Below are 24,896 nucleotides of genomic sequence, written 5' to 3'. Positions count from 1 at the left end.
CTTATAATATTCTTATAAAGAATGATATCACGTATTGACTGTGATCATCTTCCAAAAACAAAGATACTTAGAATTGAATAAATTAATCGATTTTCTAGGAATTACATCTCTGTTTTCATTGTAGAACTATTTAACTTCTGGAATATGGAGACCTATGAGCAGGAATATCGGTACGAATGGAATTTCCTTGAAAATACATTCTTACAAATGACAGTTTGCTTGCAGCGGATATTGAAGAAAAGCTGAATGACTTAGCAAGAACTGGTGAAAGTACAGCTTCTCAAGCTTGTCAACGACTTTTGAATGAGATCGATGAAGTGGTATGGACAGCCGGACGAAATACTCTAAAAGTTGAATCAATTTAGAAAAGCAAATACTGACAAATTGAAGATTGGACAGATAGAAATTGAAGCCGGCAGTGTTCCAACGGCAGAGCGAGGAGCTCTAAATGGCCGAATTAGAAGTTATCGGACAAAGTTAGAAGAATGGAGAAATGTTTTCGTAAGTTAGCTACTAAAGGAGATTATAGGCTCCATTAATAGGATGGGCGTGAATTTCCAAACTTCTTTTTTTTTTTTTTTTTTTCATCTTAGATTACCTATTCATGATCATTAACTTTTGAAATCTAGAAAACCGAAATGGCCGGTGCAAACCGAAAAGCCTTATTCGGCCAGCGTGATTCTATCGCTGATGACTATAAAGCTGTGGATCAAGACTATGACCAAAGAACTCGCTTATTACAGGGAAATAATCGAATGGAAGAAGCATCACAAAGGCTTCTCGATTCTCAGCGTGTTGCCAACGAAACAGAGGGCATAGGAGCTAACATTTTACGTGATCTTCATGGGCAAAGAAATCAGTTGGAACATTCTTTGGGAGTGGTAAGAAGGTGATGTATTCAACCTTTCAGTTAATGGGAGTACAACTACGAGTGCTGTATCTTAAAGCCTACGAGAAATTACTCTCTACACTGGACGTTGAGTGGCTGTTTTCTTTTTTTATATTATTATTCCTCAGCTAATCACTTCTACCAGTTAGGAGACACTTCTGGACATCTAGATCGCAGCTTGAGAACGTTAAAAACCATGGCGCGAAGGTAAGTAAATCTTTTATGTAGAGCGAAAATGGTCCAAATTCTTGGTTATTGTTGAATCCAAGGCTCTTCCCTTTAAGTGAGCGTTGTAGCTAATGACGAACAATGCTTTAGGCTTGCCATGAATCGACTCTTTACAACAGGCATCATCGCTATCTTGGTCATTCTTATTCTCCTCATTCTTTACAATAAATTTCGCTAAATAGCTCCACTTTGTTGCTTAAATCGGGTTCTTTAAGGAGCCTGTTTCCTCCAAATGGAACTTTGCATTTCGCGCATAATTTGCCCACATTTGGCTAATTAATTCTACATTCATGTTTGACATATTTATGTTCTACACCTGGTCAGTAACTAGATGAACAATTTCCTCTTCAATGATTTTTTTTCCAATGTCATAAAGTTTACCTGTAATGCTTGGTTTAATCTACAAACGTTATCATTCAACTTTTCTACGTTGTTCACAATGCGTCCTAAAAGAGCACTTTGCTGCTCTTCCATAGGATTATTCATTTTGGCAATTTTTTCTTTAGTAAGTAGGTAATAGGCAAGTACTCATGCGCTTGAGATATCAAATTTTTATACTTATAAGTTAAGATACGTTGTCGGAATTTGTATGTATTCTTTATATTTGTAAAAGGCTATAAAATTTAACATAGAAATACAGATGTTGGAAGTTTACTGATTCTTCAAGCATTTTTTGTTACATATACTATACGTACGAAAAGCAGAATAAGTATACCTCCACGATGTTCCCAAAATCTATTAGGGTTGATTTATAAAGTTGGTTGTTTTCAGTGATCAATAAGAGCTTCTAGCATGCGACGTGTTTTTGCGTCCATAGTTATTTGTACAGACGAGTTGAAAATACCATTCTAGAAACCAAGTAAAACATATATTCAAGTACACTTTTTATACATGTCAACATATCTATTTTGTTGTAGACAAAGTTGAAAGATCAACAACCAAGCTCATAAAGCATCTAATATTATGAGACAAGAAAAGCAAAAAATAAAATAAGCATGACTAAATTTACATGAGAAATAATTATGAAACCAAATGAAAATGCACTTTTTCAAATACATGATATAAAAACCCAAGGAAAACAGTCGTTAAAAACGGGTGACTTCCTACAAAGCACCATGTTGTCGCCGAATCGCAATGATTTGTTCTCTTTGTGCGGGAGGTAAAGAGTGGATTTGTTCGGGAGTAAGTGCCATAAGTTGGTTAATAAGAGCCATCTAATATAACGAAAATGTTAGCAGACATCAAAGGGAAACGATTAACTTACTCGCTTTGCTTCAATATTTTGAGAATCTGTTTTCATAGCAGTATCAGGACGAGTCGCAGAAACCGGGCGTGAGGGAGCCTGGGGAGCCTGGGAAGCAGAAGGAGCAGGATTGTTGCGCATCGACAAAACAACCTGCTGTAAAACACGGGAATCAATCATATTCATTAAAAGCATGGCCTGGAAAGCAGCATAAGGAAGAGCAGGGTTTGCATTTAATAAACGTCTGGCTTCGTCGGGAGCTACGTGGACTACGGTCTGAAGTTGAGTGAGCATGGTTAGTAACTCTTGTGCAGTAAAAGAGGAAAAAACTTTGGCAACAGAGGAAGGGACGGAGTAAGGCTGGGTTGCTTCGGAAGCGGCTTTGGTAGCAGGTAAAGGTGTCGAAGATGGTGTGCTTGGAATTGAGGGAGTAGTATTAGCTGTGGTTGTCGTTGTAGCTGTAGCTGTAGCAGGATAAGAAGGTACCGCAGGCGCAATGGTAGAAGCTGAATTATAAGGAGGGTAGGATGAACTTGGATAAGCGCCTCGGCGCACAGAGTTCATATTTGCTGCTGCACTGAATTCGTTCGTGGCAGAAGATGAATAAGGAGCGGGAGAAGTAGTTGGCATAGTAGAAGGAATGTTATAATCGGAGGCATAGGAAGAATTAATATTCGAAGCAAGGGGATGAGGACGAAGATGGGGAGGAGCGTTTGGGTATCGACTTGCGTGACTAGAATCAAAGGAGGATGAGGCAAGATCTCCATGCTTTTCTTGGTGTCCATAATTCTGATGTCTTCTAGGATCATTGGAAGGAAATTCTACACGAATTTTTCGAGGACCAAAAAATTCACGATTATTAAGCCGCTGGACAGCTAAAGCAGTTGTCTCGCTATCATAGAATTCACAAAATCCGTAGCCTTTTCCATTACCTGTTTCTAAATCCATAACCAGCTTGAACTGCTTTACGGGACCCACTTGTTCAAGGATTTCTGTCATCTGGCGTTCAGAAACATCATAAGGTATATTTCCGACTATGAATCTGTTAGCAAAAAAAATTTATCGTCTATTCTTACCAAAAACCACATTCCCTACAGTCATCGACATGCTGGTAGTCGCCTAGAGAATTATGATCGCTACAACCAACATCATTATTGGACTTTTGAGCGTACGATTGGGACATAGCTTGAAAGGATAGACTATTTTCTTTTATTTTTATTACTTATTTGATTTATTTGATTCTTTGATTATTGTTACCAAGTTTTTCTATGCATGCTATCTTAATCATTAACCGTGCAGGATCTCTGATCTTTCATCGCGAATATGGATCGGCTCCTACATCACTAACGCCAAATGAGTACTTAATTTTAGCCGGTACCATCCATGGGTAAGTCAAATCGATGATGGAACGAAATCTTCTTAGGACAGACAGCCTAGCCTATACCTCTTGTGATGAAACCTAATCTGGTTGCTCATAAATACTAGCAAGAACGATTGTGGTGATGTCTGTTACTTATTGAAATTGAACAAAGTCTTAGAGCTATCCTAGGAATAGCCTTAATACTCGCACTTAAGAAAAGCTACTAACAGCCCAGTGTTCATGCCATCTCTACACAAATCAGTCCTTTACCAGGATCATCTGGAATTCAATGCTTAGAGGCTTCAACATTCAATATGCACATCTTACAGACACGTACAGGAGTCAAATTTGTGCTATTTACGGACAAGAAAAATACCAACGTGCTACCTCATCTACAAAAGTACTACGAGCTTTACGCAGACTACGTTCTGAAAAATCCTTTTTACACTTTGGAAATGCCTATTAAATGCCAAATATTTGAAGAACAGCTGAAAAGATACATAGATTCTCATTGACAGTCATTTTAATCAAACAAACCGAATCCCATCTGAAAAGGGTTAGTAAATGTAAAGATACAGAATAAAGTTGAAGCATGACTAGAAAGGAACTGTCCGCTCTCAGTCTAGGATATGCTTAAATAAAAACTTACATCTTCATCTGACTCTTCTTCGGCCTTGGCCTCTTCCTTCTTCTCCTCGGCAGGAGCTTCACCAGCGGAGGCAGGGGCACCAGCAGCAACAGGGGCAGCGGCAGCACCAGAACCAATGTTCAAGAGGAGTTCCTTCAAGTCCTTGCCCTCAAGAGCCTTGGCAAAGATAGAAGCCCAGATGGGTTCAACTTCGACATTAGCAGCCTTGGTCAAAGCCAAAAGCTTGTCAGACTATTACAATTAGCATTCTGATATTTGTTTCAAGAAAGCATAAATGACGACAAGACATAAACTTGGCATTCATCTAAAAAAAGATCCATTCGCGAATCGATTTTACCACAAAAGAGGAAAATTCGCATGAAATACCGTTTCAGTTTCATCTCTCTCGCCATCTGAAAACACTTACGGAAATTTCGATACCCTCGTCAGCCAAGATGAGAGCGGAGTAACTTGTAGCAAGTTCAGAGGCAGACATTTTGGTGTTTGTTAAAGATAAACACTACTTCCATGGTGGTGTCTATTGTTGGGCACAACAAAGTGACTGCCTTTTTCCGAACCCTACCCTATTGTTTACAGAACTAACTCTCCGGGTGAAATATAGGGAATAGGAGAAAATGGTGCGGATGATGTTTGTAGTGTATCGCTAGGGAATTGTTCAAAAGGAGGAGAATGAATATAGTAAGACAGAACAGCATTGTAAGCAGCCTATAGTCGTTAGCATGTGTATTATCAAAAATCATAATTCAAACAGTCGCTGGACAGTGTGCAACATGACAAACCAACATGGTGTAGCGCTCTGTTTTCTATATATCGATGGTGAAATTCTCACCGAAAAAAACTCAAAGCCGTGCGTCATTCGTCAACTGTTCCAACTGTTCCAACATGTCCTAACAGATTCTTTCCTGTTCATTTTTGGTCTTACGTACCTGCTGTTCGGCTAGATCCATACTACTTGCTTGACCTTGACCAAGACAGAATGGACCAGAATAAGCTCCAATGATGAAGACAGGCTCCCTGGTTTTTCGACCAGTTTCTGCATCTACTCTGTAAACAGGGTCTTTGAGCTTGAGTCTCCTACATAATCGAGACAGTTGTCTGCGCGGGTATAGAATTTGTAGCATAGTTCGTGGTTCTAATTGACGAGAGAAGATATGACTGTCAACGAACTGTTTGGATGCTTTGTAACCCTATAGAATAGGCATGAGTAAATGAATCAAAATGAAAGAAAAACCTTTTTTACTTACCCCTTCCAAATGTACTGCTCCTAAAATAGCAAGGATAGTTCGCTTCATGGCATCTGGTTTATAAACCTCCCCAGGCATTCGAGTAGTTTCTGGTTCAGTTGTCTTCGCCAGCACTTTTCCATAAGCCTGTTTGAGATCTTCATTCCAACGTTGTACTTCTAATCCCCAAGAATTTCCCAGGCGATTTAAAGCGCGAGAGCCTAACAGTCCTTCATGCAGTGCCTGGACTCCTTTCTCTGGAAGTCGCGGGTATAAACATTTAATTTTCTCTAAAACATACATATCTCCAAAAACTTTTCCCACTGTCCATAACTTCTCGTTGGAAAGTGCTGCATTTTGCACTGCCGTTTTATCAATCATGGCTTGCGCCAAACCATTCACAGGAAAGTCTGGTTGCAAACCAATTCTAGTCTTCAGAGTACTTATTTTGGCTAAAGCCTTTTTAGAAGATAATAGTTCATCGACGAATCCATTTCTGCCGGTACTATTCCATCGGCATGTGTTCAATTGGATTCCATGAGCCTGTTTGCGAAACAACCGATACGTTTTATGCAGTATAGACATTACTTTAATTCAACATTAATCAATTCTCAAGCTAATTTTTTTTCAAAATATAAGGAATAGGGACTGTATATGAAAAAGATCCAAGAAGAGTACGGTGAAGGTTGCAACACCAGAGTGTTCAGTATCCACCATACACATATATGAAAAGGTTATTTGGTAGAGTGCTTGATATATTCTTATTTTTAATTTTTTATCTCTTTACTTAGGAAAGCCTTTTTTATGTTATTGAAATGCCTGAATCTATAAGCTGATTTTAGAAATGCACTGTAGAATGAGTTTTTGCTTATGAACGAAGAAACTTGTACGTATAAGATATTTAAGAAATGGCTTTCATGTGTTGCTTCTGGTTCTCATAATAAGAAAAAATGAATTTGCTGAATGTCCATCTTGAAAAGATTTTCCTTTTTAAACATTGCTTCAACAGCAAACTCAAACGTTTGACACTTATAGTACTCATTCACTAAGTAAATAACTGAAACAGAAAACAGATATATTAATTTGAAATTGAATTTATATAATAAAACAACTAATTTAACGAATTCAATACTTAAACAAGACCGGCTTGTTAGGATGTATCAATGAAAATCCAACGTAAATTGGGAAAAAAAGAAAACCACAAACTCAATTTTTTTTTTCTAGAAACAATTTGAAACAACCCATAAAAACCTAATAGTACATAACTGAAATAATACAACATTATAGGAGAAACTAAAACAAGAGATGTTCACCCAGAAAACAGCCTCTCACATCAAGGATTTTCTTTTTTGTTCTAATATCATACTCATTTCGTTGGAAACATTGTCATAGTAAAATTCACGAGCATTTTTGCTGCCATAACCAACAAATGTAATATAATTCCCAAGGGTAATAGCAACTGAACGTTGGGATATCACCAAACTGGGACCTGGCTCAGCTATATATAATTGATTAAACATTTTAAGCTGCCTTGTCTGCTCGCGCTTTTCTGCCTGGGAATACATCCATACTTCCCATGACTGAGAACCACTGTTCCCTCGCAACGATCTCTTTTGCCTTACTTCTTGTAAGTAAGAATCTAGAAGTGGTACATAAGAAGTCCAGTCATGATGGTGACTAAGTTTTTGCTTCCGATTACGAAGGGAAGCATTGGCATATAAATCTACAGGTTGACCTGCACGCGGCTTTTCAATGTTTTTTCGACTCCTTATTCCATAAACATACATTCCATCAAAACTCATCACCCATGAACCAACATTTTGCATCTCTTGTATACTTTCTTGAAGGTTTTCAACCGATTCTTCCATAATTGAATTGTCAGGGTCGTGTAAATCCACCTGGTTCGGTCCCATGCCCCATTCATTCAGCACCATGTAAGATTCATTATCCGCACTCCCATAGTGACGATAGACGACATTTCTTGTTGTCTGATGAACAAAACAAAAAGATATAGATGAGATACGAAATTGCCCTTTCACGAATCTGCTGTTACTGACTCCCACGGTCAGAGTTCCATCAGCGACATTGGGAATGGCAAAGCTATGAGTAATGCAATTATCTTTTAGATTAATCATTGCAATCTTGCTTTCATCAGCAATAAAAAGCATGTCGGCTGGAGAAATAGGAAAAATGTCTTTAATCCGTTCCGATGAAACCTTGTTGTTTTCGTTTATATTGCTAGATGTCCATTCAGAACCTTTCTTGGTGTAGACAATCACCTTGTTTTCAACTGTCAAGCAAATGAAGCGATTTGCTATAGGAGAAAGTATTGGGATAGACTTCAAAATGACAGCATTCAAGCTAAACTTCTGCTCCAGAAGAATTTCCGCAACTCCGTCATTTATTTTAACACGAAAAACTTGAATATCACCTGAAGGTTCTGTTACCACCAAATCATACACTTTAACTTCCTCACTTAAATATTCTTCAGGAAGCCAAAATGCATTCAATCTACCTTTAGTTTGACATTGGAAAAAGCATTGGAATAACAGACAAGGCGCGTTGACATCTAAGATATACAGTATATCTTTCGAAAACAAAGCAATTAAATTTCCACTTGGATCAATCGCAAAAGTTTTGAGAGTTTTCGGCATTTGCTGCTTGTTCAATTTCAGCTTTACCTGACTTGTCTGTAAATCCCAAACAACAAGGCACTTATCCAAACCATAACTTGCCAGTGTTTTATGATTGCTAGATATTGCGATCCGTAATATATCAAGCTGATGATGGAGTGGAATGGGATGAATCACAAACTTTTCTTGGTGCAGAGAATCATCATTTGTGTTCTCATCATGGTCGGACCAGCCTCGTAGTAGTCCTTTTACCAAGATGCCAACAGCAAAATCAATGATAAATAAAACGCTAAAAAAGGTTGACCATCTCCATACTCGTCTATCGTAGAAAGAGTTGTAGATGCTTGTGTAATTATCACGGTCAATGGTATCTATAATGATTGGCCTATACAAAGCGAAAACCAGTTCATCATTATCAGTCTTTCGTGCCAAATCCTTTAAAAAAGAAGAATCGGCAAGCCAGCCAGTAGTGATTAGAGGAAATAACTTTCGCTCACGAGTGATTCTACCAAGTCTATGATAAAGAGTGATGAGAAAACGAATGTTGGGAGAAGCAAGCCGCCAAAAGCCATTAATTTGCATGCTCGACCTTAACTGAAGAAAAATAATAAATGCGTACAACGAGAATACTCCTAAATTGTTTATGATGTACGGAGACCACAGGAATTTAAAATAATCCAGGTACGTAAACCACCGTTTTGCATTAATCGCTGAAGTTGGAGCATCAAGGAAATCTTGAAGTTCTAAACGACGAATATCAACACTAAGCACAGCCAGAAAAAAACTCATATGAAGCATAAAACTAATAACGAAAGAGCAGGCAAGAAACAAACAGAATTCCTGAACAAGCGGATAAACAAAAAAACTTAAAATGAAAAGTGTCACCAACTTGGTAAATAAGGAGGTTAATGATGTTAAAAAGGTAGCAGTAAAACCTTCCATTATGCGTGATGGGACACGTTTAGTTGGTGACGATGCAATGACCACTCGTAAAAGACGGAATCTGTCAACAGTTAGTATCTTGAGGAAAATTGATAAAAGGAAAAAAAAAAAAAACAATACGAATTTTCTATGTCCATAAAGATAATTATGTAGTAAGCAACTGGCCAGGGGCAAATAGGCCCGGTTCTTTCAAAAAAATAAAGAATAGAACAAGCTGAGAGATAAGCTGTCCCACTCTGGATAAATATCGTCGAAGTTAAACCGAATTTAGCACGAACATCTTGTAAACGAACTAAAGAAAGATATAAATAGCCGTAGAGTAATATTCCAAAGCCAAACCATAAGTACCAACGATGGATGCGTATTATATCTGGAATTCGAGCGACAACAGTCGTTGGATTCTGGTCAATTGTACTAGCATACAGTTGTGGAGATTCTGAGATAAAGCTTTGCAGCACAGAATTAAAAGTATCTAAATGCTCAGGCTTTAAAAAATAAGTTATCACAAAGGCGCTCAAAGAATCCCTCCCTTCAGCGATTGTATCGTTATTTAATAAGCGTGGTTCTTCAGGCAGGCTTTTCGTGTAGGAGTATTTTGCTATTGGATTTACCTTTTCGTAGAATTTTGGTATTGGAGAAATAGTTACACATGATTTCTCATCTCTGATGCAAGGGTAATCGTTTTGGGCCAAGGATTCATGGAAACTGGTTTCCCATCTATAAGCGTTTGAAAGATAATCCTCAGAATATACTGATGAATTTGTTCCAAGAAGGTAAAGCTGCTTTGTAATAACTAAGGGCTTGGCATTTATGCATTCTGCAAACCAAGCAGACCAATTAGTCAATGATGAATCGGACAGGGACTGCTGATACGCAACTAATGCAGAATAAATACCAGTAATTGATAAAAGAGTAAATATTAAGATAAAATACCAAGGATTACTAGCTATACAATAGCTGTAATTCGCTATGAAGGTAGGGAAAAGAGCCCGGGTTGATTTTTTCGTAATTCGGCAGCTTTTGAATGCTGTAAATTTCATTACGAATTGTTCAATCTAATAGCATTTGGAAAAGATGTAAACCGATAATGTATGGGTATAAATTCAATTTTTTATGGATTGGGTTTGTGTTGGTTTACGGTTGGGAAAAATGGGTGAGCAAAAAGAAAGTTGGGAGTTCTCTATTAGCTATAAGTAAGTACATTGTTCTAAGCTTTTTATTTAATGCTATGACTTGAATGTAACTATTTTATAACTGTTTTGGTCACTTTCATCAAAAAACTCAGATAAGTAAAAAACGTGCTTTAGTAAAAGCGATTGTTTGTTAGATTGCTTATATAAGAACGCATACTCGAAACCTTTTAACTTAACTATTTGCTTGTCTTGACATTGTGCTATTGTTTGTGAACTCAACGTGAAAGTACACTTATACCGGAATTACTCAAGTCAACAAAAAAAATATTAGATTTATAAAGTCATTGGCCTTTTTATCCCAAGAAGCTAAAAACCTATAGCAGCTGTGGAAGAAAACTGAGATGTAACATTCCTAGCAACATTCTGAAGGTGTGCTTCATATTCCACCAATACATTGTCCAAAGTAACTAATTTTTGAGGAAAGTACCTTAGTTCTTTGTCATTTGTCAATTTGGATACATCCGTTACCAACATCCATGCTTCTTCGCGATCTAATAACTTAAGAGCATTCAAAACAATAAGGTAGCTTTCCAGTATTTCGGTTTCCTGTTCCTTCTTGAAGCCATCAAAGGAAACTAAGCGCAATAATTTCTCATAAATTATTGCAGCAGCATCACGGTAATTTTGATTTTTTAAACGCCAACTATACAATATATTATACCAGCACGGTTGACATCGAACGTCAATCATTTGAAAAGATTTTTTTTCTAAGATAGTATCAACTTCATCTTGAAGCGATGGCATCGAATAATCGATAAGTCGATATAGTTTTCCTTTATAAGCCAATTGTTTGATAAATTTGTTGAGAGCATCGTTCTTTTCTTCCTTGTTCTTTATCGATAAGAGCGTAGAGTACGCGGTATCAAACTTCGATGAAGCACAAGACGTTAAGAACATTTGTATTCTAATATCAGAGACTAAATTTTCATCTTCTCCTTTAACTGCGTCAGCCATCAAAGAAAATTCAAGGGCATCAACATAGGCTCCTTCAGTAGATAATAGCTTGGAAACGTGTAAATAATAACTAGACAGATGACTGTCAAGTGAGTATCCTTTAGCCGTATCCAGATAAGCTTTTAGAAGAGGACGCTCCGATAGATCCACTTTTTCGAAATTCAAATTAGCATGTTTAAAGTGATAGATAGATTTTTGAATTTCCTTTGATCCTAAATGCGTTATAGCTTTAAAATACTGGCAAATGGAATCAAAACCAAGCCAGCTCAATAAAGCAGAACAAACATTGTATTGTTTTAGCAAAAGTAGCTTTTCAAAAGCTTCGGAAACCATCTGATTACTAGAGGAATCCTCTAATAAACGAGACGTGAAGGACTTGATACTAGTTTGTATCGAAGAAAATTGATTACTTAAGGCATTTTCACGGCAAAATAAGGTTGTAAGGACTTCAAAAGGGGTGTTCAGGTGCGAAATAGTACCAAGGTTCGACTGTAAAGTATTATCACCGACTTTCGAACTATCGATATCAACCTGTTCTAAAGGCAAATTGAAAGTAGTAATAAAAAAGCTCACTACTTTCCATTTACCAAGGAGCTCTAAGAATATTCCATCAGAGCCGACGACTTTTTGTTCTAATTGCACATCTTGTTGACTGCAAGCAATAGAAAGGAGGAAGATCAAGGCCTCAAGGGATGTTTGCAATTTTTCAAGGACTTCAATAAGCGTATTCGATAGTGCTAATGAAAAGAAAGGAGTAGAACTAAACTGGACTGAATTTTCCGGGAAGTCTCTTATATAATCAAGAAGAAATTTTATATCACCTACCGGATTGTCCCGGGAAGCAAAGCTTTCGGCCAAAGATTTCAAATGATCTGGATTTACATTGGGGTAAATATATTTATCAAAGAAAATCCATAACGTATCGAATACTGAATATGAGGCTGGGTTTTTCGTCAGCTCTTGAAGAGAAAATCGTATTTCCATAAGAGTAGCAGACGGTAAGCAGCTTACTAGGCTGCAACCAAGGTCAAGAAGCTGATAGCCCGATACCAGAGCAGGAGCCTTCATTTCAGGGAGTTGTAACATATTACTTATTAAATTACCATCAAGATATTCAATATAAACAGGTTGTCGTAAGACACCAATCTTGCTTGCATAGCAAACATATGTATCCTTCGAATTAGAGTCTATTTCGATATTCAAAATTTCATCACCAAAACTATCCAAGTAAAGAGTTAATTTGGCGAACCGCTCCCATTCATTGTAAAGAGTTTGACGATATGCAGAGTAATCAAATGATGAAGAGCCAAACTCGGGTTGAACAGGTACAGACCCAATAATCATTTTGGTGATTTCTTTCATGAGTTCATTTAAGGATGTACTCCGAAGAGATTCCATTTTTGACTTTGAAGTATATGGATTCACTTTTTGAGAGCATAACAAAGCCAATTGTAACGACTCAGGAGATATATGCTTTTTGTTCAACAAATTATTAACCCAGATTTCAGAAACATCACCAAAAGACATACTGGTTGGTATATCGAAAGAAAATTTATCAAAACCAATAAAACCATTTTTTTTCGTACTCTTCCAAGAAACCCTTGCAGTATTATCAACGTTCGGAACGACATAAGCACATTGGATAACAGCGTGAAGATTACTTTTCCAGGCTAAAGACAAGCTGAAGTGCAGATCCCGTGTATCCAAACAAACAAGATTGGTTTTCAACAAAGTCCAAGGTAAAAACTCATCATCCGGTAAATGTGGAGGAGCAATCTTCGTAGTAACTGGAGACAATTTGACGAATGAGCCATCATCAGGATCAAGCTCGAATCTGTAAAGAGAAAAGTATCCACGAGTCTCATTGGGATGATATATAGAAACATATGACTGTGTACAACTATCTATAGATAAATAAGAAAGCGCATTTGAATTTTGCATAGACGTCGGTTCGAAGGAGATGGTTTCCAGTAAAACACCATTTAAGGCGTTCCAGATTTTCAGCTTGTGATCCAAACTCATAGTTAGTAGATAATGGTATCGATGGTTATAAGTCATTGAAACAATGCTGTTAGGTGGGCGGTAATCGTCTTTGAATGCCTGCAGGGTAAGATAATGTCGGATGGATGTCATGTACCTAGAATCATGATAATGTTCTTCTTGAATTTCATCACTGTTGAACGATGTATTTAACTTCAGAAGTCCTCCCGAATTAAATGTGACAAACAAAGAGAAACGATTGACTGCAGTTGAATAAGATGGAGTCTTAGTTAAAAAGGACGGAGGGCGAAAACAAGTGCACCAACCTTCATCGACAGTAGGATTAGAGGACAAAAACCATTCTGGTTTTACTTTGATAGAATAGAGTACTCTAGTAGAGGTAATTACAAAAAGGCTCAACTCATTTTTCTCATCATCAAATCCAAAAGTCACGCAGTTCTTTAATATTTGGGAGGGAAAGTGAATTCTAATATTAAAAGAAGGTATGCAGGAAGAGTCGTTCTTGAGTGATACCTCAGTTAAGACTAAAGTCTGATTCTTGAAAACATTCCAATGAACACAACGAGGGAACAGATTGGTCTTTCGAGTAAAAATGCCACTATCGAAAGCAATCAATTCGCTTTTTAGAATCGATTCGCAGTCAAAGTTCTGCTCTTCCGCTTCTACTTCAATTATGGAATCGTCTTCATGAGCAGGAACCCATAACTCCAAACTTCCTTCTAAACCAAGCGACTGAATATAAGTGGGAACAATCGCTTGCTTTAACTCATCCATATTCTTCTTCTATAGCTGCTAGCCAGCGTTGAAAAGGATGTTCAGCGTTGGAGGAAGGTATACGATGTTTAAGGGAAGTGCTCAAGGGAAACAGATTAGAGTGCAGAAGTCGACGACGTGCCCTCTCGATCTTTGAATAGAATTTCTAATACTTTTATTTTTAATAAATACATTGAGTTAATTTAATTCTAAAAATTGAAATCCCTTTTCTGATGGAGATTCTTGGAACAAAAAAAAGAAAACACACACATGCACACGGTGAGATGAGATCACCAAGAAGGGCAAGTATGCAGTTATAATGCTTTTTAGTTTCTAATCAAGGAATCTTGGTAGGTTTCGTTTCAATTGGAAAAGATCGAAACTAGCTTAGTGTAAAAGCTTATTATATATCTGTAGGTAGCCGTCAAAGCAGTTAAGACAGTGCAATTGTTATTTTTTAAGGGACATTCTATCCTCAAAGTCGATTCTGTAAATACGACTTGTCAACTGAAATTCGATGGACAATATTCTCGATGACCAGATTTCTTTTCGTCTAAAGCGATTGAGAAAGAAACATTGCTAGCCAAAAAGAAGGAAAGCAATTGCTTAAGTGTGTTTTATAGTTGTCTTTGAAAAGTGAGGAATCGACTCTTAAAACGTCCAAGTTTGAACTAACCTTGCATACGTAACACTCACTTTTTCGTCAAGGAAAACTTGGGAATATAGAAATAGCTATTCAAATTAAAGTGGCTTCTCTTTTAATAGAAAAAGGACTTTATGAAGAAAAAGTCTTGTAATATTCATCACTAGCAATGAGGCGACAAACTATCCTTTCACCACTTCAAGCATTACAAATGAGTGCATTCATGAGGAAGAATTCTGGGCTTTTTTCAATTAAAGGTGGCTTAAATCCACTTTTTTTAGGAAATTGGCAAGTAGCGCGGAAGCATATTTCATCTAGAAGCTTTTCAGGCGTGTTGCTAAAGAATGGGATGAGCTCTACGAAAACTCGGCCATTTGCTTTCTTTTCAAGGGTATCTCATATTCACAATCAATCTACAATAACTCCAATTCAATTTATTCGAAAAAATTCTACAAAGCCCGCCGCTGATCAGTATACCCTGCAGGAGCAATGTGATGAATCAGGAAAACCATATGTATTACACATGAGCGATTCGGCTAAGCAACAACTGGAAAAAGTAGCAAGTAAGAGACAAAAAGATGTTGCTTTACGCGTGATTGTCGATGGTGGTGGATGCCATGGATATCAAATTTCCTTCGACATGGATGATAAAGTAGGAAAAGATGACAGGTAAAGTTAGAAGTCTTGGTTTTTCTATTCTTTTTGAAATCTTTTTAGATGATTCCTATTCAATCAGACCCAATGCTAATCAACTTTAGTGTGTTTGTTCGGGGAACAGCTAGAATCGTCGCGGACAGTATCTCATTACCATTAATTAGCGGTTCTGAAATCGTTTATACAAAAGAATTAATTGGCTCTTCGTTTCAATTGATTAATAACCCTCATGCAAAGTCATCGTGTGGTTGTAATGTGAGTTTCGATTTGGGTTAACCATTGACTTGAGTGATAATCAAAATTCAATGAATTTAACCAAAGTCCGTTTACCTTTTCAATGATTTATCATTTCTCTCCTTATGCATTTTTGACTATGAATAAAATCTAGTAATATATTGAAACCAGTACGAAAAGCAAGGTTTATTGATGATTAGCAAAGCAAAATATCGTAAATAAAGAAACCACTCCATGTGAAATTATAAGTAGAGGGCAAAATGCAAACTTATTCACCCACAATCTTTCGAACGCGTCGAAGAATGCTATCTTTTTCGGGGTCATAAGGGTCGTCCTTACTAGGAATTTCTAACACAGCAGGAAACGCCTGAACATATCTGTCAATCCTGTCTCGAATTCTGTTCGCAGAAATTTGATTAATCAAGACAATTGCTATGTCTGGGCGCTTAGTAGTATAATCGTCAAACACACTTGCGATTTGTTCATCAGTAGTTTCTTCCAATTTTATGTTAGTATTGGTTTCATGTATAATATTTCTCTTTCATGTATGCTCTTACTTTGATTCACAATATAAAAGTTTTTCTCTCCGTTTTCGTTGACTTGGCCCGTCCCTGCCAAAAGCATGCCTGTGACAGTATCATCATCACCGATGACAGCAATTAGAGATCTTTGCTCAAACGATTTGGGTACAGGCATGATTCCAATTTTCTATCAGAGGATGCGCAATGGATATGGAGTCTAATGAAACGCAAGTTCTTTTAGCAGCAAATGAGTCTCCAAGAAATACAAGAAAAGAGTCAAATAGGTCTTTTGAAGACTTTAGAATGATAATTCCTGAACGTTGAATAAGAATTTTTGATTCTAAAGTTCGTTTGAACAAACAGACGGAACGTTCTAAGAATGGGTATTGGGATGGAGGTTACGACAAATCACTGATGAAATAAATCAACAATTGTATGAACAAGGATGTTTCAAAGAATTAATTGCAGTATATAAACAAAAGGTAAAATTTTTAAGCAAGGAAAAGGTATGAGGTTTGTTTCATGAATGATGATTTATTCTTGAACAGGCATTGTCATACTGGATTGTTTTGGAAATCCATACTCAGGCATGATAGTGTTTCTTCTTTTTCTTTTTGTGCTCGTTTGAGCATTCAATGGGCACTCGTTTTCCAGGTCAGTTCTTGAACATGATGGACCAGTCGATATTTCCCGTCGCTAATCTTGCAATCTTTTGAGAATTATTTGAAATTTAATAGATTCTTTTCCTCTTTTCCCCACCACCTTTGGAAAAATCTCTTCGCGAGCATGCATCGTATAAATTGGACCTTTATGATCCAACTGTTATGAGCGCGGTGCATAAGCTTCCCATCCAGCTACATACAAGACAGAAATGTATGAATACATGATGAGTTCAGGTCATTTAGGGCTGCATTTTTCAGCTTACCTTTTCTTACTCTACTGTATCCATCAAAGAAGGAACCTAACAGGTAGCAGATTTACAAATCAGAATTGCAGGGGAAAAGAAGGATTCCAAAAACTAAATATCATTTCTAGTACTATTATATTACTGACATTCAGATCCATGCAAGGAGTAAAAAAAGCATCCTTTTGTTTACATTTTAAGCCACTGCGTTTGGGTATACTATATCATATATGAGGTTCCTTTGGGGTTCGCAATTCCCTCACCTAAGGAACTCTTTTGGAGTGCTGTGGTCATATAGAAACCCATCTTTCACCAAATACGGGTTTCTCAAAAAAAAAAGATTTCATAATGTATGGTGTGCGAAGGTTGTTTCGTCCTACGGTAATGCGTGCTGGATTCCCTGTACGTGCCTCTTTAAATCATCCTAGAGCATTTTGGTTTTCTTCGGAAGCCAAGAAGTCTGAAGCTGGTGAAAAGGAAAAAACAGCCGAAGCAGCTCCTAAAACTGAGGAACAAGATCAAATAAAAGAGTGTCAAGCGAAGCTTGAAGCAAAGAACAAAGAAATTGCTGAATTGAAGGATAATGTCCGCCATAAATTGGCAGACGCTCGAAACATGGAAAACCGCTTGAAACGTGACATGGAGCAAACCCGTGCATTTGCTGTTCAAAAGCTCGTTAAGGATCTTTTGGATTCTGTCGATAATTTGGAACGTGCCTTGTCTATTGTGCCCGAAGAGAAGCGTAAAGATCGCGATAGTAATAAAGATTTGGTGAATCTGTACGATGGTTTAGTCTTGACCGAGTCAAACATGATTAAGATGCTCCAAAAATATGGTGTGCTTCGTTACGACGGTATAGGTGAAACCTTTGATCCTAATATTCATGAGGCAGTTTTCCAGATTCCTATCGAAGGAAAAACACCAAATACAATCTTCCATTGTGAGAGCAGGGGTTATCTATTAAATGGTCGTGTTGTCCGTCCCGCTAAGGTTGGTATCGTTAAGGGCGAAGACAAATAAAAAGGAAAATGGACGTTCTCTATGAGCTAGAGTCTTTACTTTACTGTACAACTTTGGTCCCGTTCTTCAATTCTGTGTCATTTTTCATTCTCTCCCTCACTTCTCGTCCTGTTTCCCCTTGCCATTCTTCCGTATGTGTTTTATCGCTTTTCGCCAATTCCCTTGATCCGCATATCTTCTTTTGTCCGTCAAGGTAAGGAACTCTTACTAGTTACAGGGGATTCGACTTTGGGTATGATGCTCTGTCTCATAGTTTTATTTCTTTTATTTCTTATTTCCTTCTGTTTTATAAGCCGCTCATACCGAGGTAGAAGGACTATAAAGATTTCTTTTAATCTTGACGTATGGGACTTTGTGCAATGGATTTCTCCATACGTTGTTTCATTTATCACTATTTACCAATTTACGAGTCTATTAAAAAAGAAAAATAATTCATTCCGTACATTCCTCCTACTTTTTTTAATATGAATGTTACGATATCTCGAAAAACTTACTTTGAAATCATCGATGAAAAATCAACATTGGATCTATCCATGAAGGCTCAGTTTTGGACGTTTCTTTGAAAAGATTTTTGAATTTTAATAAACAAACCGAGCTATTTGCTTGTTTCACTTTTACCACTTAAAACATTCCATCTCATTCCAGTAAGCTGAGTAGTCAAACAGTAGCAGCGATTTCAACTTACATATTTCTGTATCCTTGCCAAAAATGAATGACTTTAAGATTTTATAGACTTTCTTGATAATGATTTTGTGATATAAGAAATCTGCTATGCCATTGCCTTGATCGTTTACATCCTAGCAGCTGCCTGCTACGCATAACACACCTTAATACTTCAAGGTTGTAATGTGGCTTCCGTAAATTATCCAATTCCTGGGCCATTGCTTTTTTATATCCTATAAAGATTACAATTTACATTTTGTCTCTAAATACCGCACAAAATTGCTCTCTGCATAGTAAAATCACATCCTGTCAAAAGTTAGTAAACGACTTTCTATCCTTTAACTGTTTAGGAAAGTATTTACTATTTATTACATTACTTTTGCTGTTTGCGGAAACGCTGCATAATTATTAAATAGCTACAGCCTTGTTAACGCCGGCTGTCCCATATACAGCTTTGTTATGTCTTCAATTGCTAGTTTAATCAAAACAAAGCTACAACTACCTGATTCATCAAAGGATTTAGCTAAGCTAAGATGGAGATTTCGACTTCCAGAAACGCAGTTTTCCATAAACAGTTTACCATGCGAACTTCAATTCATCCATTATAACAATGCAGAGGAAACAAGCTCTTTATTAGGAGTTCTTTATTTATTTACTGATTATATCGCTTTCCGTGGTGATGAAGAAGGTACTCAATTTTGTATTCCGTATACAATTATTCGAAAGGTTAGCAAAGTAAAGAGTGACGATTTTGAACAGCTGCTTTCAGTTTCCACGAGTAATGGTTATGAATTTCGAGTTTCTCTTCAGGTTTCTGAAAGTACTGCTTCTCGATTTTGCGGACTCCTGAAGGAGGAACTAATTTCACATAAGGCAAACATGCATAAAGCGTCTGAATTTACCAAGCAATTTTTTTCAGAACATTTGATAAATCCTAATGTTGCAGAAACAAATGATTCTTATGGTTTTGGTTGCAAATATGGGTATCCCACGGATCCGCGAGCTTCTCGTGAAAGGGCCAAACTTCGAATGTGGAAAGAATACTTTTTATTATATGGAACAAGCCTTTCTTTGATACGTGTTTCTCTATTCTCTAAGCTTGTTCGTATAGAGTTGCCGAATAAGTTAAGGGGTGAAATATGGGAGTTAACTTCTGGTTCTTTATATTTAAGACTTCAAAATGCAAACGAATACGAACAAATTTTACGAACATACTCAGGCCAAACTTCTTTTTCATTAGAAGAGATTGAAAAAGACTTGGGCAGAAGTTTACCAGAGTATCCTGCTTACCAAAATGATGAAGGGATTGATGCTTTACGAAACGTGTTGGTTGCATTTTCTTGGAAAAATCAGGATGTGGGTTACTGCCAAGCAATGAACATTGTGGCTGCTGCACTGTTAATTCATTGTAATGAAGCTCAAACGTTTTATTTAATGCACAAAATTTGCGAAGATTATATACCCGGATATTATTCCAAAACTATGTATGGAACATTAATTGATCAGCAAGTATATGAAACTCTGGTACAGCGACTTATGCCAAACCTTCATGCCCATTTTGTAAACAAGGATATCCAACTTAGTATTATATCCTTACCGTGGTTTCTCTCTCTTTTTTTTTGTACAATGCCATTGCCTTATGCATTTCGACTGATGGACTTTTTCTTTTTAGAAGGACCAAGAGTGCTTTTTCAGATTGGGATGGCAGTATTATATGATAATGAGTCTGAGATTTTAAAAGCTACTGAAGAAACCATGCTTATTTCGCTTTTAAAAAACTATTTTTCGTCATTAAGTGATCGAGTTTATAAAGATGCAACTGATAAAAGAGTCGCATCGATCACTAAATTTCAACTGCTGCTTGTAACGGCCTTTAAGAAGTTTGGAAATATTACACATTCCATGATAGAGTCAGAACGGAAACGACATTTTCATAAAGTAATCAATTCAATTGAGTCATTTGCCAAACGAACACAAATACGAAGTCTCCAAAATTACGGCTCGCTGACTCGTGACGATTTGAGTAATATATATGACCGATACCATGAAATTCTTTCTGCCAAGCATCAATTTGAGATAGGCACTTCGGCTGATACAAAGTTAGAGTTTGATGAATTTTGTATTTTCATGGCAGGTGTGACAGATTGGTCCAAAAACCTCGACGCGGTAGCAATTAATGGATCTTCTTCTTTCTTGAGACATTTGTTTCTACGCTTTGATAAAAGTAGGACTGGCTCTCTATCTCTACAAGACTTGGTTTCTGGGATTGCAGAACTAAAAGTTCGAGACGTTATGCGAAATATATCATTTATTTTTGAACTATACGATTCTGACATTGATGGGTATATGGATAAATCTGATGTACTGAAGGTTTCTGAGGCTATTTTATGGATTACCAGATACATGGGCGACGAGTGCTTATCAGCAGTCAGTGAGTTTATTCAAAGGTGTTTTCATTTTGCTGATGAAGCTAGTCCTGATCATCAGGAAGAGGAGAAGCTGGTCGACATGGACGAAAGTTTAACCAGTGGTGGTTCCGAAAGAAACGTAGACGCAAATAGCGATATCCGGGTGAGTCTCCCGACCTTTCGCATGGTTATTCTTTCAAACGTGTTATTAGAGCAACTTTTTTCTGGTGGATTGGCAGATTCTGTTATATTAGTTCCTGTTGAAGAAAAAACAAGCACTGTCGGCGGTCTGCGCGGGTTATTGGACTCGCTCGTTCTTGATACCAACAGATTGAGCGAAACCATTCGTGGTCACAAACACACGGCGACCATTCCTTCTTCTGACAATGTCACGAGCACAGGAAATAAATCATATTTGACAAGCGATGATACTTCAAATTTGGAAAAAGTAAAAAGCCATACATCGGATATTGATGAGGAAGTCGGAGAACCTGTTGAAGATGATAAAGATTTACTACAGTTTGACCCTTACAAGAAAACAGACGCTTAACCCGATTTTAACTTTTGGTTATTTTTATAAGCTCCTCTAATGAAAAATAGAGCCCCTGGCATGTATATGTATCCCTTTTATTTTGATCAAGATCTCTTCATGCTAATACTTGCTTTTAATAGTTGTTTAATAAATGATCTTACTTGGCTACTTTTATTCATCTTGTTTTCCAACGTAAACAAAACAACTGACACTAATCATTTACTTGGTTTGTTGTTTAGCGTGCTGGAACGCAGATTTAGTTTAAGAAGGCACTTGGAATTTTAGTAACATGAAAGGATCAATATGGCAGAAGGTTCAAAGTCGATTAATCTAGCGTCTCTTAGTTTAGAGCAATTAGCGGAGGTTATTAAGCAGCTTAATACTGAGCTGGAATACCTGTCAAGTTCATATGCTCAATTAGGACGTGCACATGTAAAATTTCTTGGTTGCCTTCATAGCATAAAGGAAACAGTAAAGGCGGAAAATGAAGGTAAAAGATTCATTTATGATCCTGTTACTAACAAGCAAAATATCAGAGAGAGATATGCTCGTTCCTCTTACAACTAGTCTCTATGTGCCCGGCAAGCTAAAACTGGGCAACAGGAAAGTATTGATTGACATTGGAACAGGATACTTTGTAGAGAAGGTAAAGAAAATACGATGAATTCGTGACTAATGGTTGATTTCAGAGAGCTCCTGATGCGATCGAGTACTATCAAAGAAAGTGCGAATATTTGAAAAACAGTATTGAAAGCATCAGCAGTGCCGTTGAAGCCAAGTCTTCTCAGATTCGAGGTAAGATAGGATTCCTTTTTCTTTATGATGGAACGATTTATTAACGAAAACTCTATGTGTAGCTGTTCAATCTGTCATGCAACAAAAAGCTACTGAGCAAAGCACCAAAAACGCTTCGGCGTCAACTTAGTTTCAATAGTATGATAGTCATGAAATTTATTATGAAAACTTGATTTTTCATGGAGGTTTGGCGTTATGCATAAATGAAGAACGATTATGTCTCAATCAACAGGAAGATATTAAGTATGCGTAGTAGATTCATCGTCCGTGGTTTTGTTGAAAGTATTCATAGTCTGTAAATGAATAGCTTTGCTATAAATGTGTGTGTTTTCAGCGATGTTTTGAATTTCTTGAAAGCGCTCGCCTTCTAATGAAGATTCCATATAAACACACTAGAGATGGTTGTTAGCATACATACACCATGACATGTTATTAGAGGATGCTTACCTTATTCAGAGAATCAATTTTGGCATCTAGTTTTTGCGCTTCCACCATCTGTAGTAGAAAATCTTCAATGAAGGATAAGTCAACGTGAAAATCAGAGGCAATTTTCTTCATAGGAATAGCGCTATAGGGAAATAAATAATCAACCAACGAACGTTCACGGACCAAAGACATAAATGTGAGTAAATGAGGAGCCAGGTACATGTCCAATGCATATTCTGGAAAGCTGGTTTGAAGAGTTTCAAATAAAGAGCTGTAGTTCCGCTGTCCCATAAAGTACATACATTTTCGTAAAGAGGGGTTCAGATCTGATAAAGCATTAAATATTTCGTCTTCATTCAGTTGTTCTATAAGTTCGTTATGGTCCCAACATACTAAAGCACAAAGAGAAGCATAAGTAGATACATCTGTTTTTGTCAAGAGGATGTCGGAGAAATCAGGTTCGACTTGTATAAAGTGCTGTAAGGCAGATTTATAATCTCCCAGATACATATGTGCCAATCCACAATAAGCATAAACAGTGCTCTTGAGCTCCACGGCAGCCGTAAGGGTTGATTTGGCACGAGATCCAAAAGCAAGGACGTGAGAGTAGTTTTCCATCCAGATGGACACTCTCATCAACTCTAGCGATAAGTGGGCAATTTGACCAGCGTTAGTACAGTATTCTCTGACTTTTGCGTAGGCACGAAGAGCGCTTTCAAACTGGCCCAAGTCGGCAAAGAAAGATGCCAAGTCGAGCTGTGCCGACTAAATGTGGAATTAGTATTTCTTTGGCAAAGGAGTGCGCAACAAGCATAGAAACTAAAATAAACGACTTTTTCGCAAGTACATACCCGAATTGACTCTCTGATTAAATTATTTTTATATGATTTTAGTTCTTTCGTTAGATGGTCGAGGTTTTGCTTTCGATGATACGTGACACTGTCGATCCATGACAAGTCGAATTGTTCTTCGCGGAAGTCGTTTGAAAATTCGGAAAAAACAGATGTGTACAACTCCAAGTTGTAAGTTTTTGCTTTAATCTCTTTGAGTGCATATTGAGAGCAAAACGACCTGAAAGCTTCATGAGTGCGAGCAATGAACAGTGCCCGAAAAATTCTTGGCCAAACTAAAATATCAAAATATGGTTGGTAAAATAGAAATGAATGGCTTTTTCTTTAGCATTGCAGGAAACATACCTCCATACTGATTCAAATACTTTTCCAAATCTGCCGTGTCCATTGGAGAATGCAGGCTTCCAATAAGGCACTATATCTTATGTCTGTAGTCTTCAAAAAAAGAGTAAAGCAAAGAAATAGACGAATCACTTTTTCCAGTCAGGTGGTGATTTTTGCGTGAATTGATGGTAGTAGAGTCCGCCAGGATAAAGTTGGTTAAAATAAAATCCAAACCAGAGGAGCAAACGCACGTGTACTAACAAATTTTCTTTTTCTTATTTTGTCATAAAAAGGAAAAAAAAATTCGCTCAGTTTGGGATTTCTTGTTGTGGAGGTTTCTACGAGTAAGGACTGTAGAGTTAGATACTAATTGGATAGATTGAGTAAAGTGTTTATGGTATAATATTTTAAAAGAAAGGAGACAGAAGAAAAATGCACATGGGAAAGTTTCAACAGACGCCGCGATGAATTGAGAAGCAGGTAGAGAAAGCAGCTTTTCTACTGCTACAGAGGATCACGGAGAAAGAAACAATGAAGAGAATGAAACATAGAAAAGATCCGTCTATTAGTGAAGAAATATATGAAAGAAATGAAGTGGATGCAAACGAAACAATATCTAGCCTGAAGCAATTCTACAGAGGGGGAATTCTAAAAAGTAGATCTGTTGGAACATTTCAGGAAAAGTTAATTTCAAGTTAATAAAAAGAAAAATGTTTACGTTGAGAAAAGCATATAGGCTCAGGAGCCTTTATTAGAATTATTTTGAAATGGACTTTTTCTTGGTTTATTTATTTACCTACAAACTCCAACGCACATGATGTAAGCCGACGCAGTAGGACCGTAAATTGAGTTC

At 37.2% G+C, this 24,896-nt stretch overlaps 14 protein-coding genes across 14 annotated transcripts; 6 read left to right on the top strand and 8 right to left on the bottom strand.

Annotated features, from left to right (window-relative positions):
• Nucleotides 1-49: 49 nt before the first annotated feature.
• Nucleotides 50-1,701, top strand: SPOG_04618 (SNARE Vti1). Its single transcript, XM_013166617.1, has 6 exons — nucleotides 50-170; nucleotides 215-320; nucleotides 391-501; nucleotides 630-881; nucleotides 1,035-1,096; nucleotides 1,208-1,701. The coding sequence occupies exons 1-6, from the start codon at nucleotides 145-147 to the stop codon at nucleotides 1,293-1,295; spliced, it is 645 nt and encodes a 214-aa protein (XP_013022071.1). The 5' UTR covers nucleotides 50-144; the 3' UTR covers nucleotides 1,296-1,701.
• On the bottom strand, nucleotides 742-1,653 carry SPOG_04617 (DASH complex subunit Dad4). Its single transcript, XM_013166616.1, has 2 exons — nucleotides 1,499-1,653; nucleotides 742-1,427 (listed from the first exon to the last, which is right to left on the bottom strand). Exons 1-2 carry the CDS (start codon nucleotides 1,601-1,603, stop codon nucleotides 1,314-1,316), a joined length of 219 nt encoding a protein of 72 aa, XP_013022070.1. The 5' UTR covers nucleotides 1,604-1,653; the 3' UTR covers nucleotides 742-1,313.
• Nucleotides 1,702-1,831: 130 nt separating the features above from the next.
• Nucleotides 1,832-3,470, bottom strand: SPOG_04616 (mRNA cleavage and polyadenylation specificity factor complex subunit Ctf1). Its single transcript, XM_013166615.1, has 3 exons — nucleotides 3,437-3,470; nucleotides 2,382-3,394; nucleotides 1,832-2,331 (listed from the first exon to the last, which is right to left on the bottom strand). Exons 1-3 carry the CDS (start codon nucleotides 3,465-3,467, stop codon nucleotides 2,221-2,223), a joined length of 1,155 nt encoding a protein of 384 aa, XP_013022069.1. The 5' UTR covers nucleotides 3,468-3,470; the 3' UTR covers nucleotides 1,832-2,220.
• A 31-nt stretch (nucleotides 3,471-3,501) lies between these two features.
• On the top strand, nucleotides 3,502-5,621 carry SPOG_04615 (TRAPP complex subunit Trs23). The gene is made up of 2 exons (XM_013166614.1): nucleotides 3,502-3,747; nucleotides 3,956-5,621. The coding sequence occupies exons 1-2, from the start codon at nucleotides 3,629-3,631 to the stop codon at nucleotides 4,233-4,235; spliced, it is 399 nt and encodes a 132-aa protein (XP_013022068.1). The 5' UTR covers nucleotides 3,502-3,628; the 3' UTR covers nucleotides 4,236-5,621.
• Nucleotides 4,157-4,922, bottom strand: SPOG_04614 (60S acidic ribosomal protein Rpp1-1). Its single transcript, XM_013166613.1, has 3 exons — nucleotides 4,776-4,922; nucleotides 4,370-4,600; nucleotides 4,157-4,267 (listed from the first exon to the last, which is right to left on the bottom strand). Exons 1-3 carry the CDS (start codon nucleotides 4,842-4,844, stop codon nucleotides 4,244-4,246), a joined length of 324 nt encoding a protein of 107 aa, XP_013022067.1. The 5' UTR covers nucleotides 4,845-4,922; the 3' UTR covers nucleotides 4,157-4,243.
• SPOG_04613 (ribosomal protein subunit L3) lies at nucleotides 4,847-6,336 on the bottom strand. The gene is made up of 3 exons (XM_013166612.1): nucleotides 5,614-6,336; nucleotides 5,296-5,556; nucleotides 4,847-5,074 (listed from the first exon to the last, which is right to left on the bottom strand). Exons 1-3 carry the CDS (start codon nucleotides 6,175-6,177, stop codon nucleotides 4,940-4,942), a joined length of 960 nt encoding a protein of 319 aa, XP_013022066.1. The 5' UTR covers nucleotides 6,178-6,336; the 3' UTR covers nucleotides 4,847-4,939.
• A 398-nt stretch (nucleotides 6,337-6,734) lies between these two features.
• On the bottom strand, nucleotides 6,735-10,307 carry SPOG_04612 (Sre1 cleavage activating protein Scp1). The gene is made up of 2 exons (XM_013166611.1): nucleotides 9,288-10,307; nucleotides 6,735-9,228 (listed from the first exon to the last, which is right to left on the bottom strand). The coding sequence occupies exons 1-2, from the start codon at nucleotides 10,205-10,207 to the stop codon at nucleotides 6,921-6,923; spliced, it is 3,228 nt and encodes a 1,075-aa protein (XP_013022065.1). The 5' UTR covers nucleotides 10,208-10,307; the 3' UTR covers nucleotides 6,735-6,920.
• Nucleotides 10,308-10,324: 17 nt separating this feature from the next.
• SPOG_04611 (nucleoporin Nup120) lies at nucleotides 10,325-14,167 on the bottom strand. Its single transcript, XM_013166610.1, has one exon. The coding sequence runs from the start codon at nucleotides 14,087-14,089 to the stop codon at nucleotides 10,667-10,669; it is 3,423 nt and encodes a 1,140-aa protein (XP_013022064.1). The 5' UTR covers nucleotides 14,090-14,167; the 3' UTR covers nucleotides 10,325-10,666.
• On the bottom strand, nucleotides 14,142-16,585 carry SPOG_04609 (V-type ATPase V1 subunit F). Its single transcript, XM_013166608.1, has 2 exons — nucleotides 16,157-16,585; nucleotides 14,142-16,094 (listed from the first exon to the last, which is right to left on the bottom strand). Exons 1-2 carry the CDS (start codon nucleotides 16,293-16,295, stop codon nucleotides 15,868-15,870), a joined length of 366 nt encoding a protein of 121 aa, XP_013022062.1. The 5' UTR covers nucleotides 16,296-16,585; the 3' UTR covers nucleotides 14,142-15,867.
• Nucleotides 14,673-15,783, top strand: SPOG_04610 (iron-sulfur protein I). Its single transcript, XM_013166609.1, has 2 exons — nucleotides 14,673-15,380; nucleotides 15,470-15,783. The coding sequence occupies exons 1-2, from the start codon at nucleotides 14,881-14,883 to the stop codon at nucleotides 15,639-15,641; spliced, it is 672 nt and encodes a 223-aa protein (XP_013022063.1). The 5' UTR covers nucleotides 14,673-14,880; the 3' UTR covers nucleotides 15,642-15,783.
• On the top strand, nucleotides 16,204-18,668 carry SPOG_04608 (GrpE domain chaperone). The gene has a single exon (XM_013166607.1). It carries the CDS (start codon nucleotides 17,373-17,375, stop codon nucleotides 18,042-18,044), a length of 672 nt encoding a protein of 223 aa, XP_013022061.1. The 5' UTR covers nucleotides 16,204-17,372; the 3' UTR covers nucleotides 18,045-18,668.
• A 181-nt stretch (nucleotides 18,669-18,849) lies between these two features.
• On the top strand, nucleotides 18,850-21,814 carry SPOG_04607 (GTPase activating protein). Its single transcript, XM_013166606.1, has one exon. It carries the CDS (start codon nucleotides 19,167-19,169, stop codon nucleotides 21,663-21,665), a length of 2,499 nt encoding a protein of 832 aa, XP_013022060.1. The 5' UTR covers nucleotides 18,850-19,166; the 3' UTR covers nucleotides 21,666-21,814.
• Nucleotides 21,815-21,879: 65 nt separating this feature from the next.
• On the top strand, nucleotides 21,880-22,667 carry SPOG_04606 (prefoldin subunit 5). Its single transcript, XM_013166605.1, has 4 exons — nucleotides 21,880-22,137; nucleotides 22,184-22,293; nucleotides 22,337-22,442; nucleotides 22,505-22,667. Exons 1-4 carry the CDS (start codon nucleotides 21,951-21,953, stop codon nucleotides 22,570-22,572), a joined length of 471 nt encoding a protein of 156 aa, XP_013022059.1. The 5' UTR covers nucleotides 21,880-21,950; the 3' UTR covers nucleotides 22,573-22,667.
• Nucleotides 21,916-24,717, bottom strand: SPOG_04605 (COP9/signalosome complex subunit Csn1). Its single transcript, XM_013166604.1, has 4 exons — nucleotides 24,065-24,717; nucleotides 23,720-23,994; nucleotides 22,890-23,633; nucleotides 21,916-22,834 (listed from the first exon to the last, which is right to left on the bottom strand). Exons 1-4 carry the CDS (start codon nucleotides 24,105-24,107, stop codon nucleotides 22,682-22,684), a joined length of 1,215 nt encoding a protein of 404 aa, XP_013022058.1. The 5' UTR covers nucleotides 24,108-24,717; the 3' UTR covers nucleotides 21,916-22,681.
• Between the last annotated feature and the right edge of the window lie 179 nt (nucleotides 24,718-24,896).

Source organism: Schizosaccharomyces cryophilus (assembly GCF_000004155.1).
Source record: "Schizosaccharomyces cryophilus OY26 unplaced genomic scaffold supercont4.1, whole genome shotgun sequence".
Taxonomy (NCBI): Eukaryota; Fungi; Ascomycota; class Schizosaccharomycetes; order Schizosaccharomycetales; family Schizosaccharomycetaceae; genus Schizosaccharomyces; species Schizosaccharomyces cryophilus.
This window is presented reverse-complemented; position numbering and strand designations above follow the sequence as displayed.

Bases quoted from the DNA above. Each gene is read 5' to 3' on its own strand.
- SPOG_04618 (XM_013166617.1), top strand. From the start codon at position 145: ATGGAGACCTATGAGCAGGAATATCG. The intron at 321-390 runs GTATGGACAGCC...GACAAATTGAAG, and splicing joins TGAATGAGATCGATGAAGTG to ATTGGACAGATAGAAATTGA. The intron at 882-1,034 runs GTAAGAAGGTGA...CACTTCTACCAG, and splicing joins TGGAACATTCTTTGGGAGTG to TTAGGAGACACTTCTGGACA.
- SPOG_04617 (XM_013166616.1), bottom strand. From the start codon at position 1,603: ATGAATAATCCTATGGAAGAGCAGCAAAGTGCTCTTTTAGGACGCATT. The intron at 1,428-1,498 runs GTAAACTTTATG...GACCAGGTGTAG, and splicing joins GATTAAACCAAGCATTACAG to AACATAAATATGTCAAACAT.
- SPOG_04616 (XM_013166615.1), bottom strand. From the start codon at position 3,467: ATGTCGATGACTGTAGGGAATGTGGTTTTTG. The intron at 3,395-3,436 runs GTAAGAATAGAC...ACAGATTCATAG, and splicing joins TGTAGGGAATGTGGTTTTTG to TCGGAAATATACCTTATGAT. The intron at 2,332-2,381 runs GTAAGTTAATCG...TCGTTATATTAG, and splicing joins AAAATATTGAAGCAAAGCGA to ATGGCTCTTATTAACCAACT.
- SPOG_04615 (XM_013166614.1), top strand. From the start codon at position 3,629: ATGCATGCTATCTTAATCATTAACCGTGCAGGATCTCTGATCTTTCAT. The intron at 3,748-3,955 runs GTAAGTCAAATC...CTAACAGCCCAG, and splicing joins TTAGCCGGTACCATCCATGG to TGTTCATGCCATCTCTACAC.
- SPOG_04614 (XM_013166613.1), bottom strand. From the start codon at position 4,844: ATGTCTGCCTCTGAACTTGCTACAAGTTACTCCGCTCTCATCTTGGCT. The intron at 4,601-4,775 runs GTAAGTGTTTTC...TAATTGTAATAG, and splicing joins ACGAGGGTATCGAAATTTCC to TCTGACAAGCTTTTGGCTTT. The intron at 4,268-4,369 runs GTAAGTTTTTAT...AACCCTTTTCAG, and splicing joins AAGAAGAGTCAGATGAAGAT to ATGGGATTCGGTTTGTTTGA.
- SPOG_04613 (XM_013166612.1), bottom strand. From the start codon at position 6,177: ATGTCTATACTGCATAAAACGTATCGGTTGTTTCGCAAACAGGCTCAT. The intron at 5,557-5,613 runs GTAAGTAAAAAA...CCTATTCTATAG, and splicing joins GAGCAGTACATTTGGAAGGG to GGTTACAAAGCATCCAAACA. The intron at 5,075-5,295 runs GTACGTAAGACC...TAACGACTATAG, and splicing joins TGGATCTAGCCGAACAGCAG to GCTGCTTACAATGCTGTTCT.
- SPOG_04612 (XM_013166611.1), bottom strand. From the start codon at position 10,207: ATGAAATTTACAGCATTCAAAAGCTGCCGAATTACGAAAAAATCAACC. The intron at 9,229-9,287 runs GTATTGTTTTTT...AACTGTTGACAG, and splicing joins TTTATGGACATAGAAAATTC to ATTCCGTCTTTTACGAGTGG.
- SPOG_04611 (XM_013166610.1), bottom strand. From the start codon at position 14,089: ATGGATGAGTTAAAGCAAGCGATTGTTCCCACTTATATTCAGTCGCTT.
- SPOG_04610 (XM_013166609.1), top strand. From the start codon at position 14,881: ATGAGGCGACAAACTATCCTTTCACCACTTCAAGCATTACAAATGAGT. The intron at 15,381-15,469 runs GTAAAGTTAGAA...AATCAACTTTAG, and splicing joins AAAGTAGGAAAAGATGACAG to TGTGTTTGTTCGGGGAACAG.
- SPOG_04609 (XM_013166608.1), bottom strand. From the start codon at position 16,295: ATGCCTGTACCCAAATCGTTTGAGCAAAGATCTCTAATTGCTGTCATC. The intron at 16,095-16,156 runs GTAAGAGCATAC...TAAAATTGGAAG, and splicing joins CTTTTATATTGTGAATCAAA to AAACTACTGATGAACAAATC.
- SPOG_04608 (XM_013166607.1), top strand. From the start codon at position 17,373: ATGTATGGTGTGCGAAGGTTGTTTCGTCCTACGGTAATGCGTGCTGGA.
- SPOG_04607 (XM_013166606.1), top strand. From the start codon at position 19,167: ATGTCTTCAATTGCTAGTTTAATCAAAACAAAGCTACAACTACCTGAT.
- SPOG_04606 (XM_013166605.1), top strand. From the start codon at position 21,951: ATGGCAGAAGGTTCAAAGTCGATTAATCTAGCGTCTCTTAGTTTAGAG. The intron at 22,138-22,183 runs GTAAAAGATTCA...GCAAAATATCAG, and splicing joins AGTAAAGGCGGAAAATGAAG to AGAGAGATATGCTCGTTCCT. The intron at 22,443-22,504 runs GTAAGATAGGAT...CTCTATGTGTAG, and splicing joins CAAGTCTTCTCAGATTCGAG to CTGTTCAATCTGTCATGCAA.
- SPOG_04605 (XM_013166604.1), bottom strand. From the start codon at position 24,107: ATGGACACGGCAGATTTGGAAAAGTATTTGAATCAGTATGGAG. The intron at 23,634-23,719 runs GTATGTACTTGC...TTCCACATTTAG, and splicing joins TAATCAGAGAGTCAATTCGG to TCGGCACAGCTCGACTTGGC. The intron at 22,835-22,889 runs GTAAGCATCCTC...AACCATCTCTAG, and splicing joins AAATTGATTCTCTGAATAAG to TGTGTTTATATGGAATCTTC.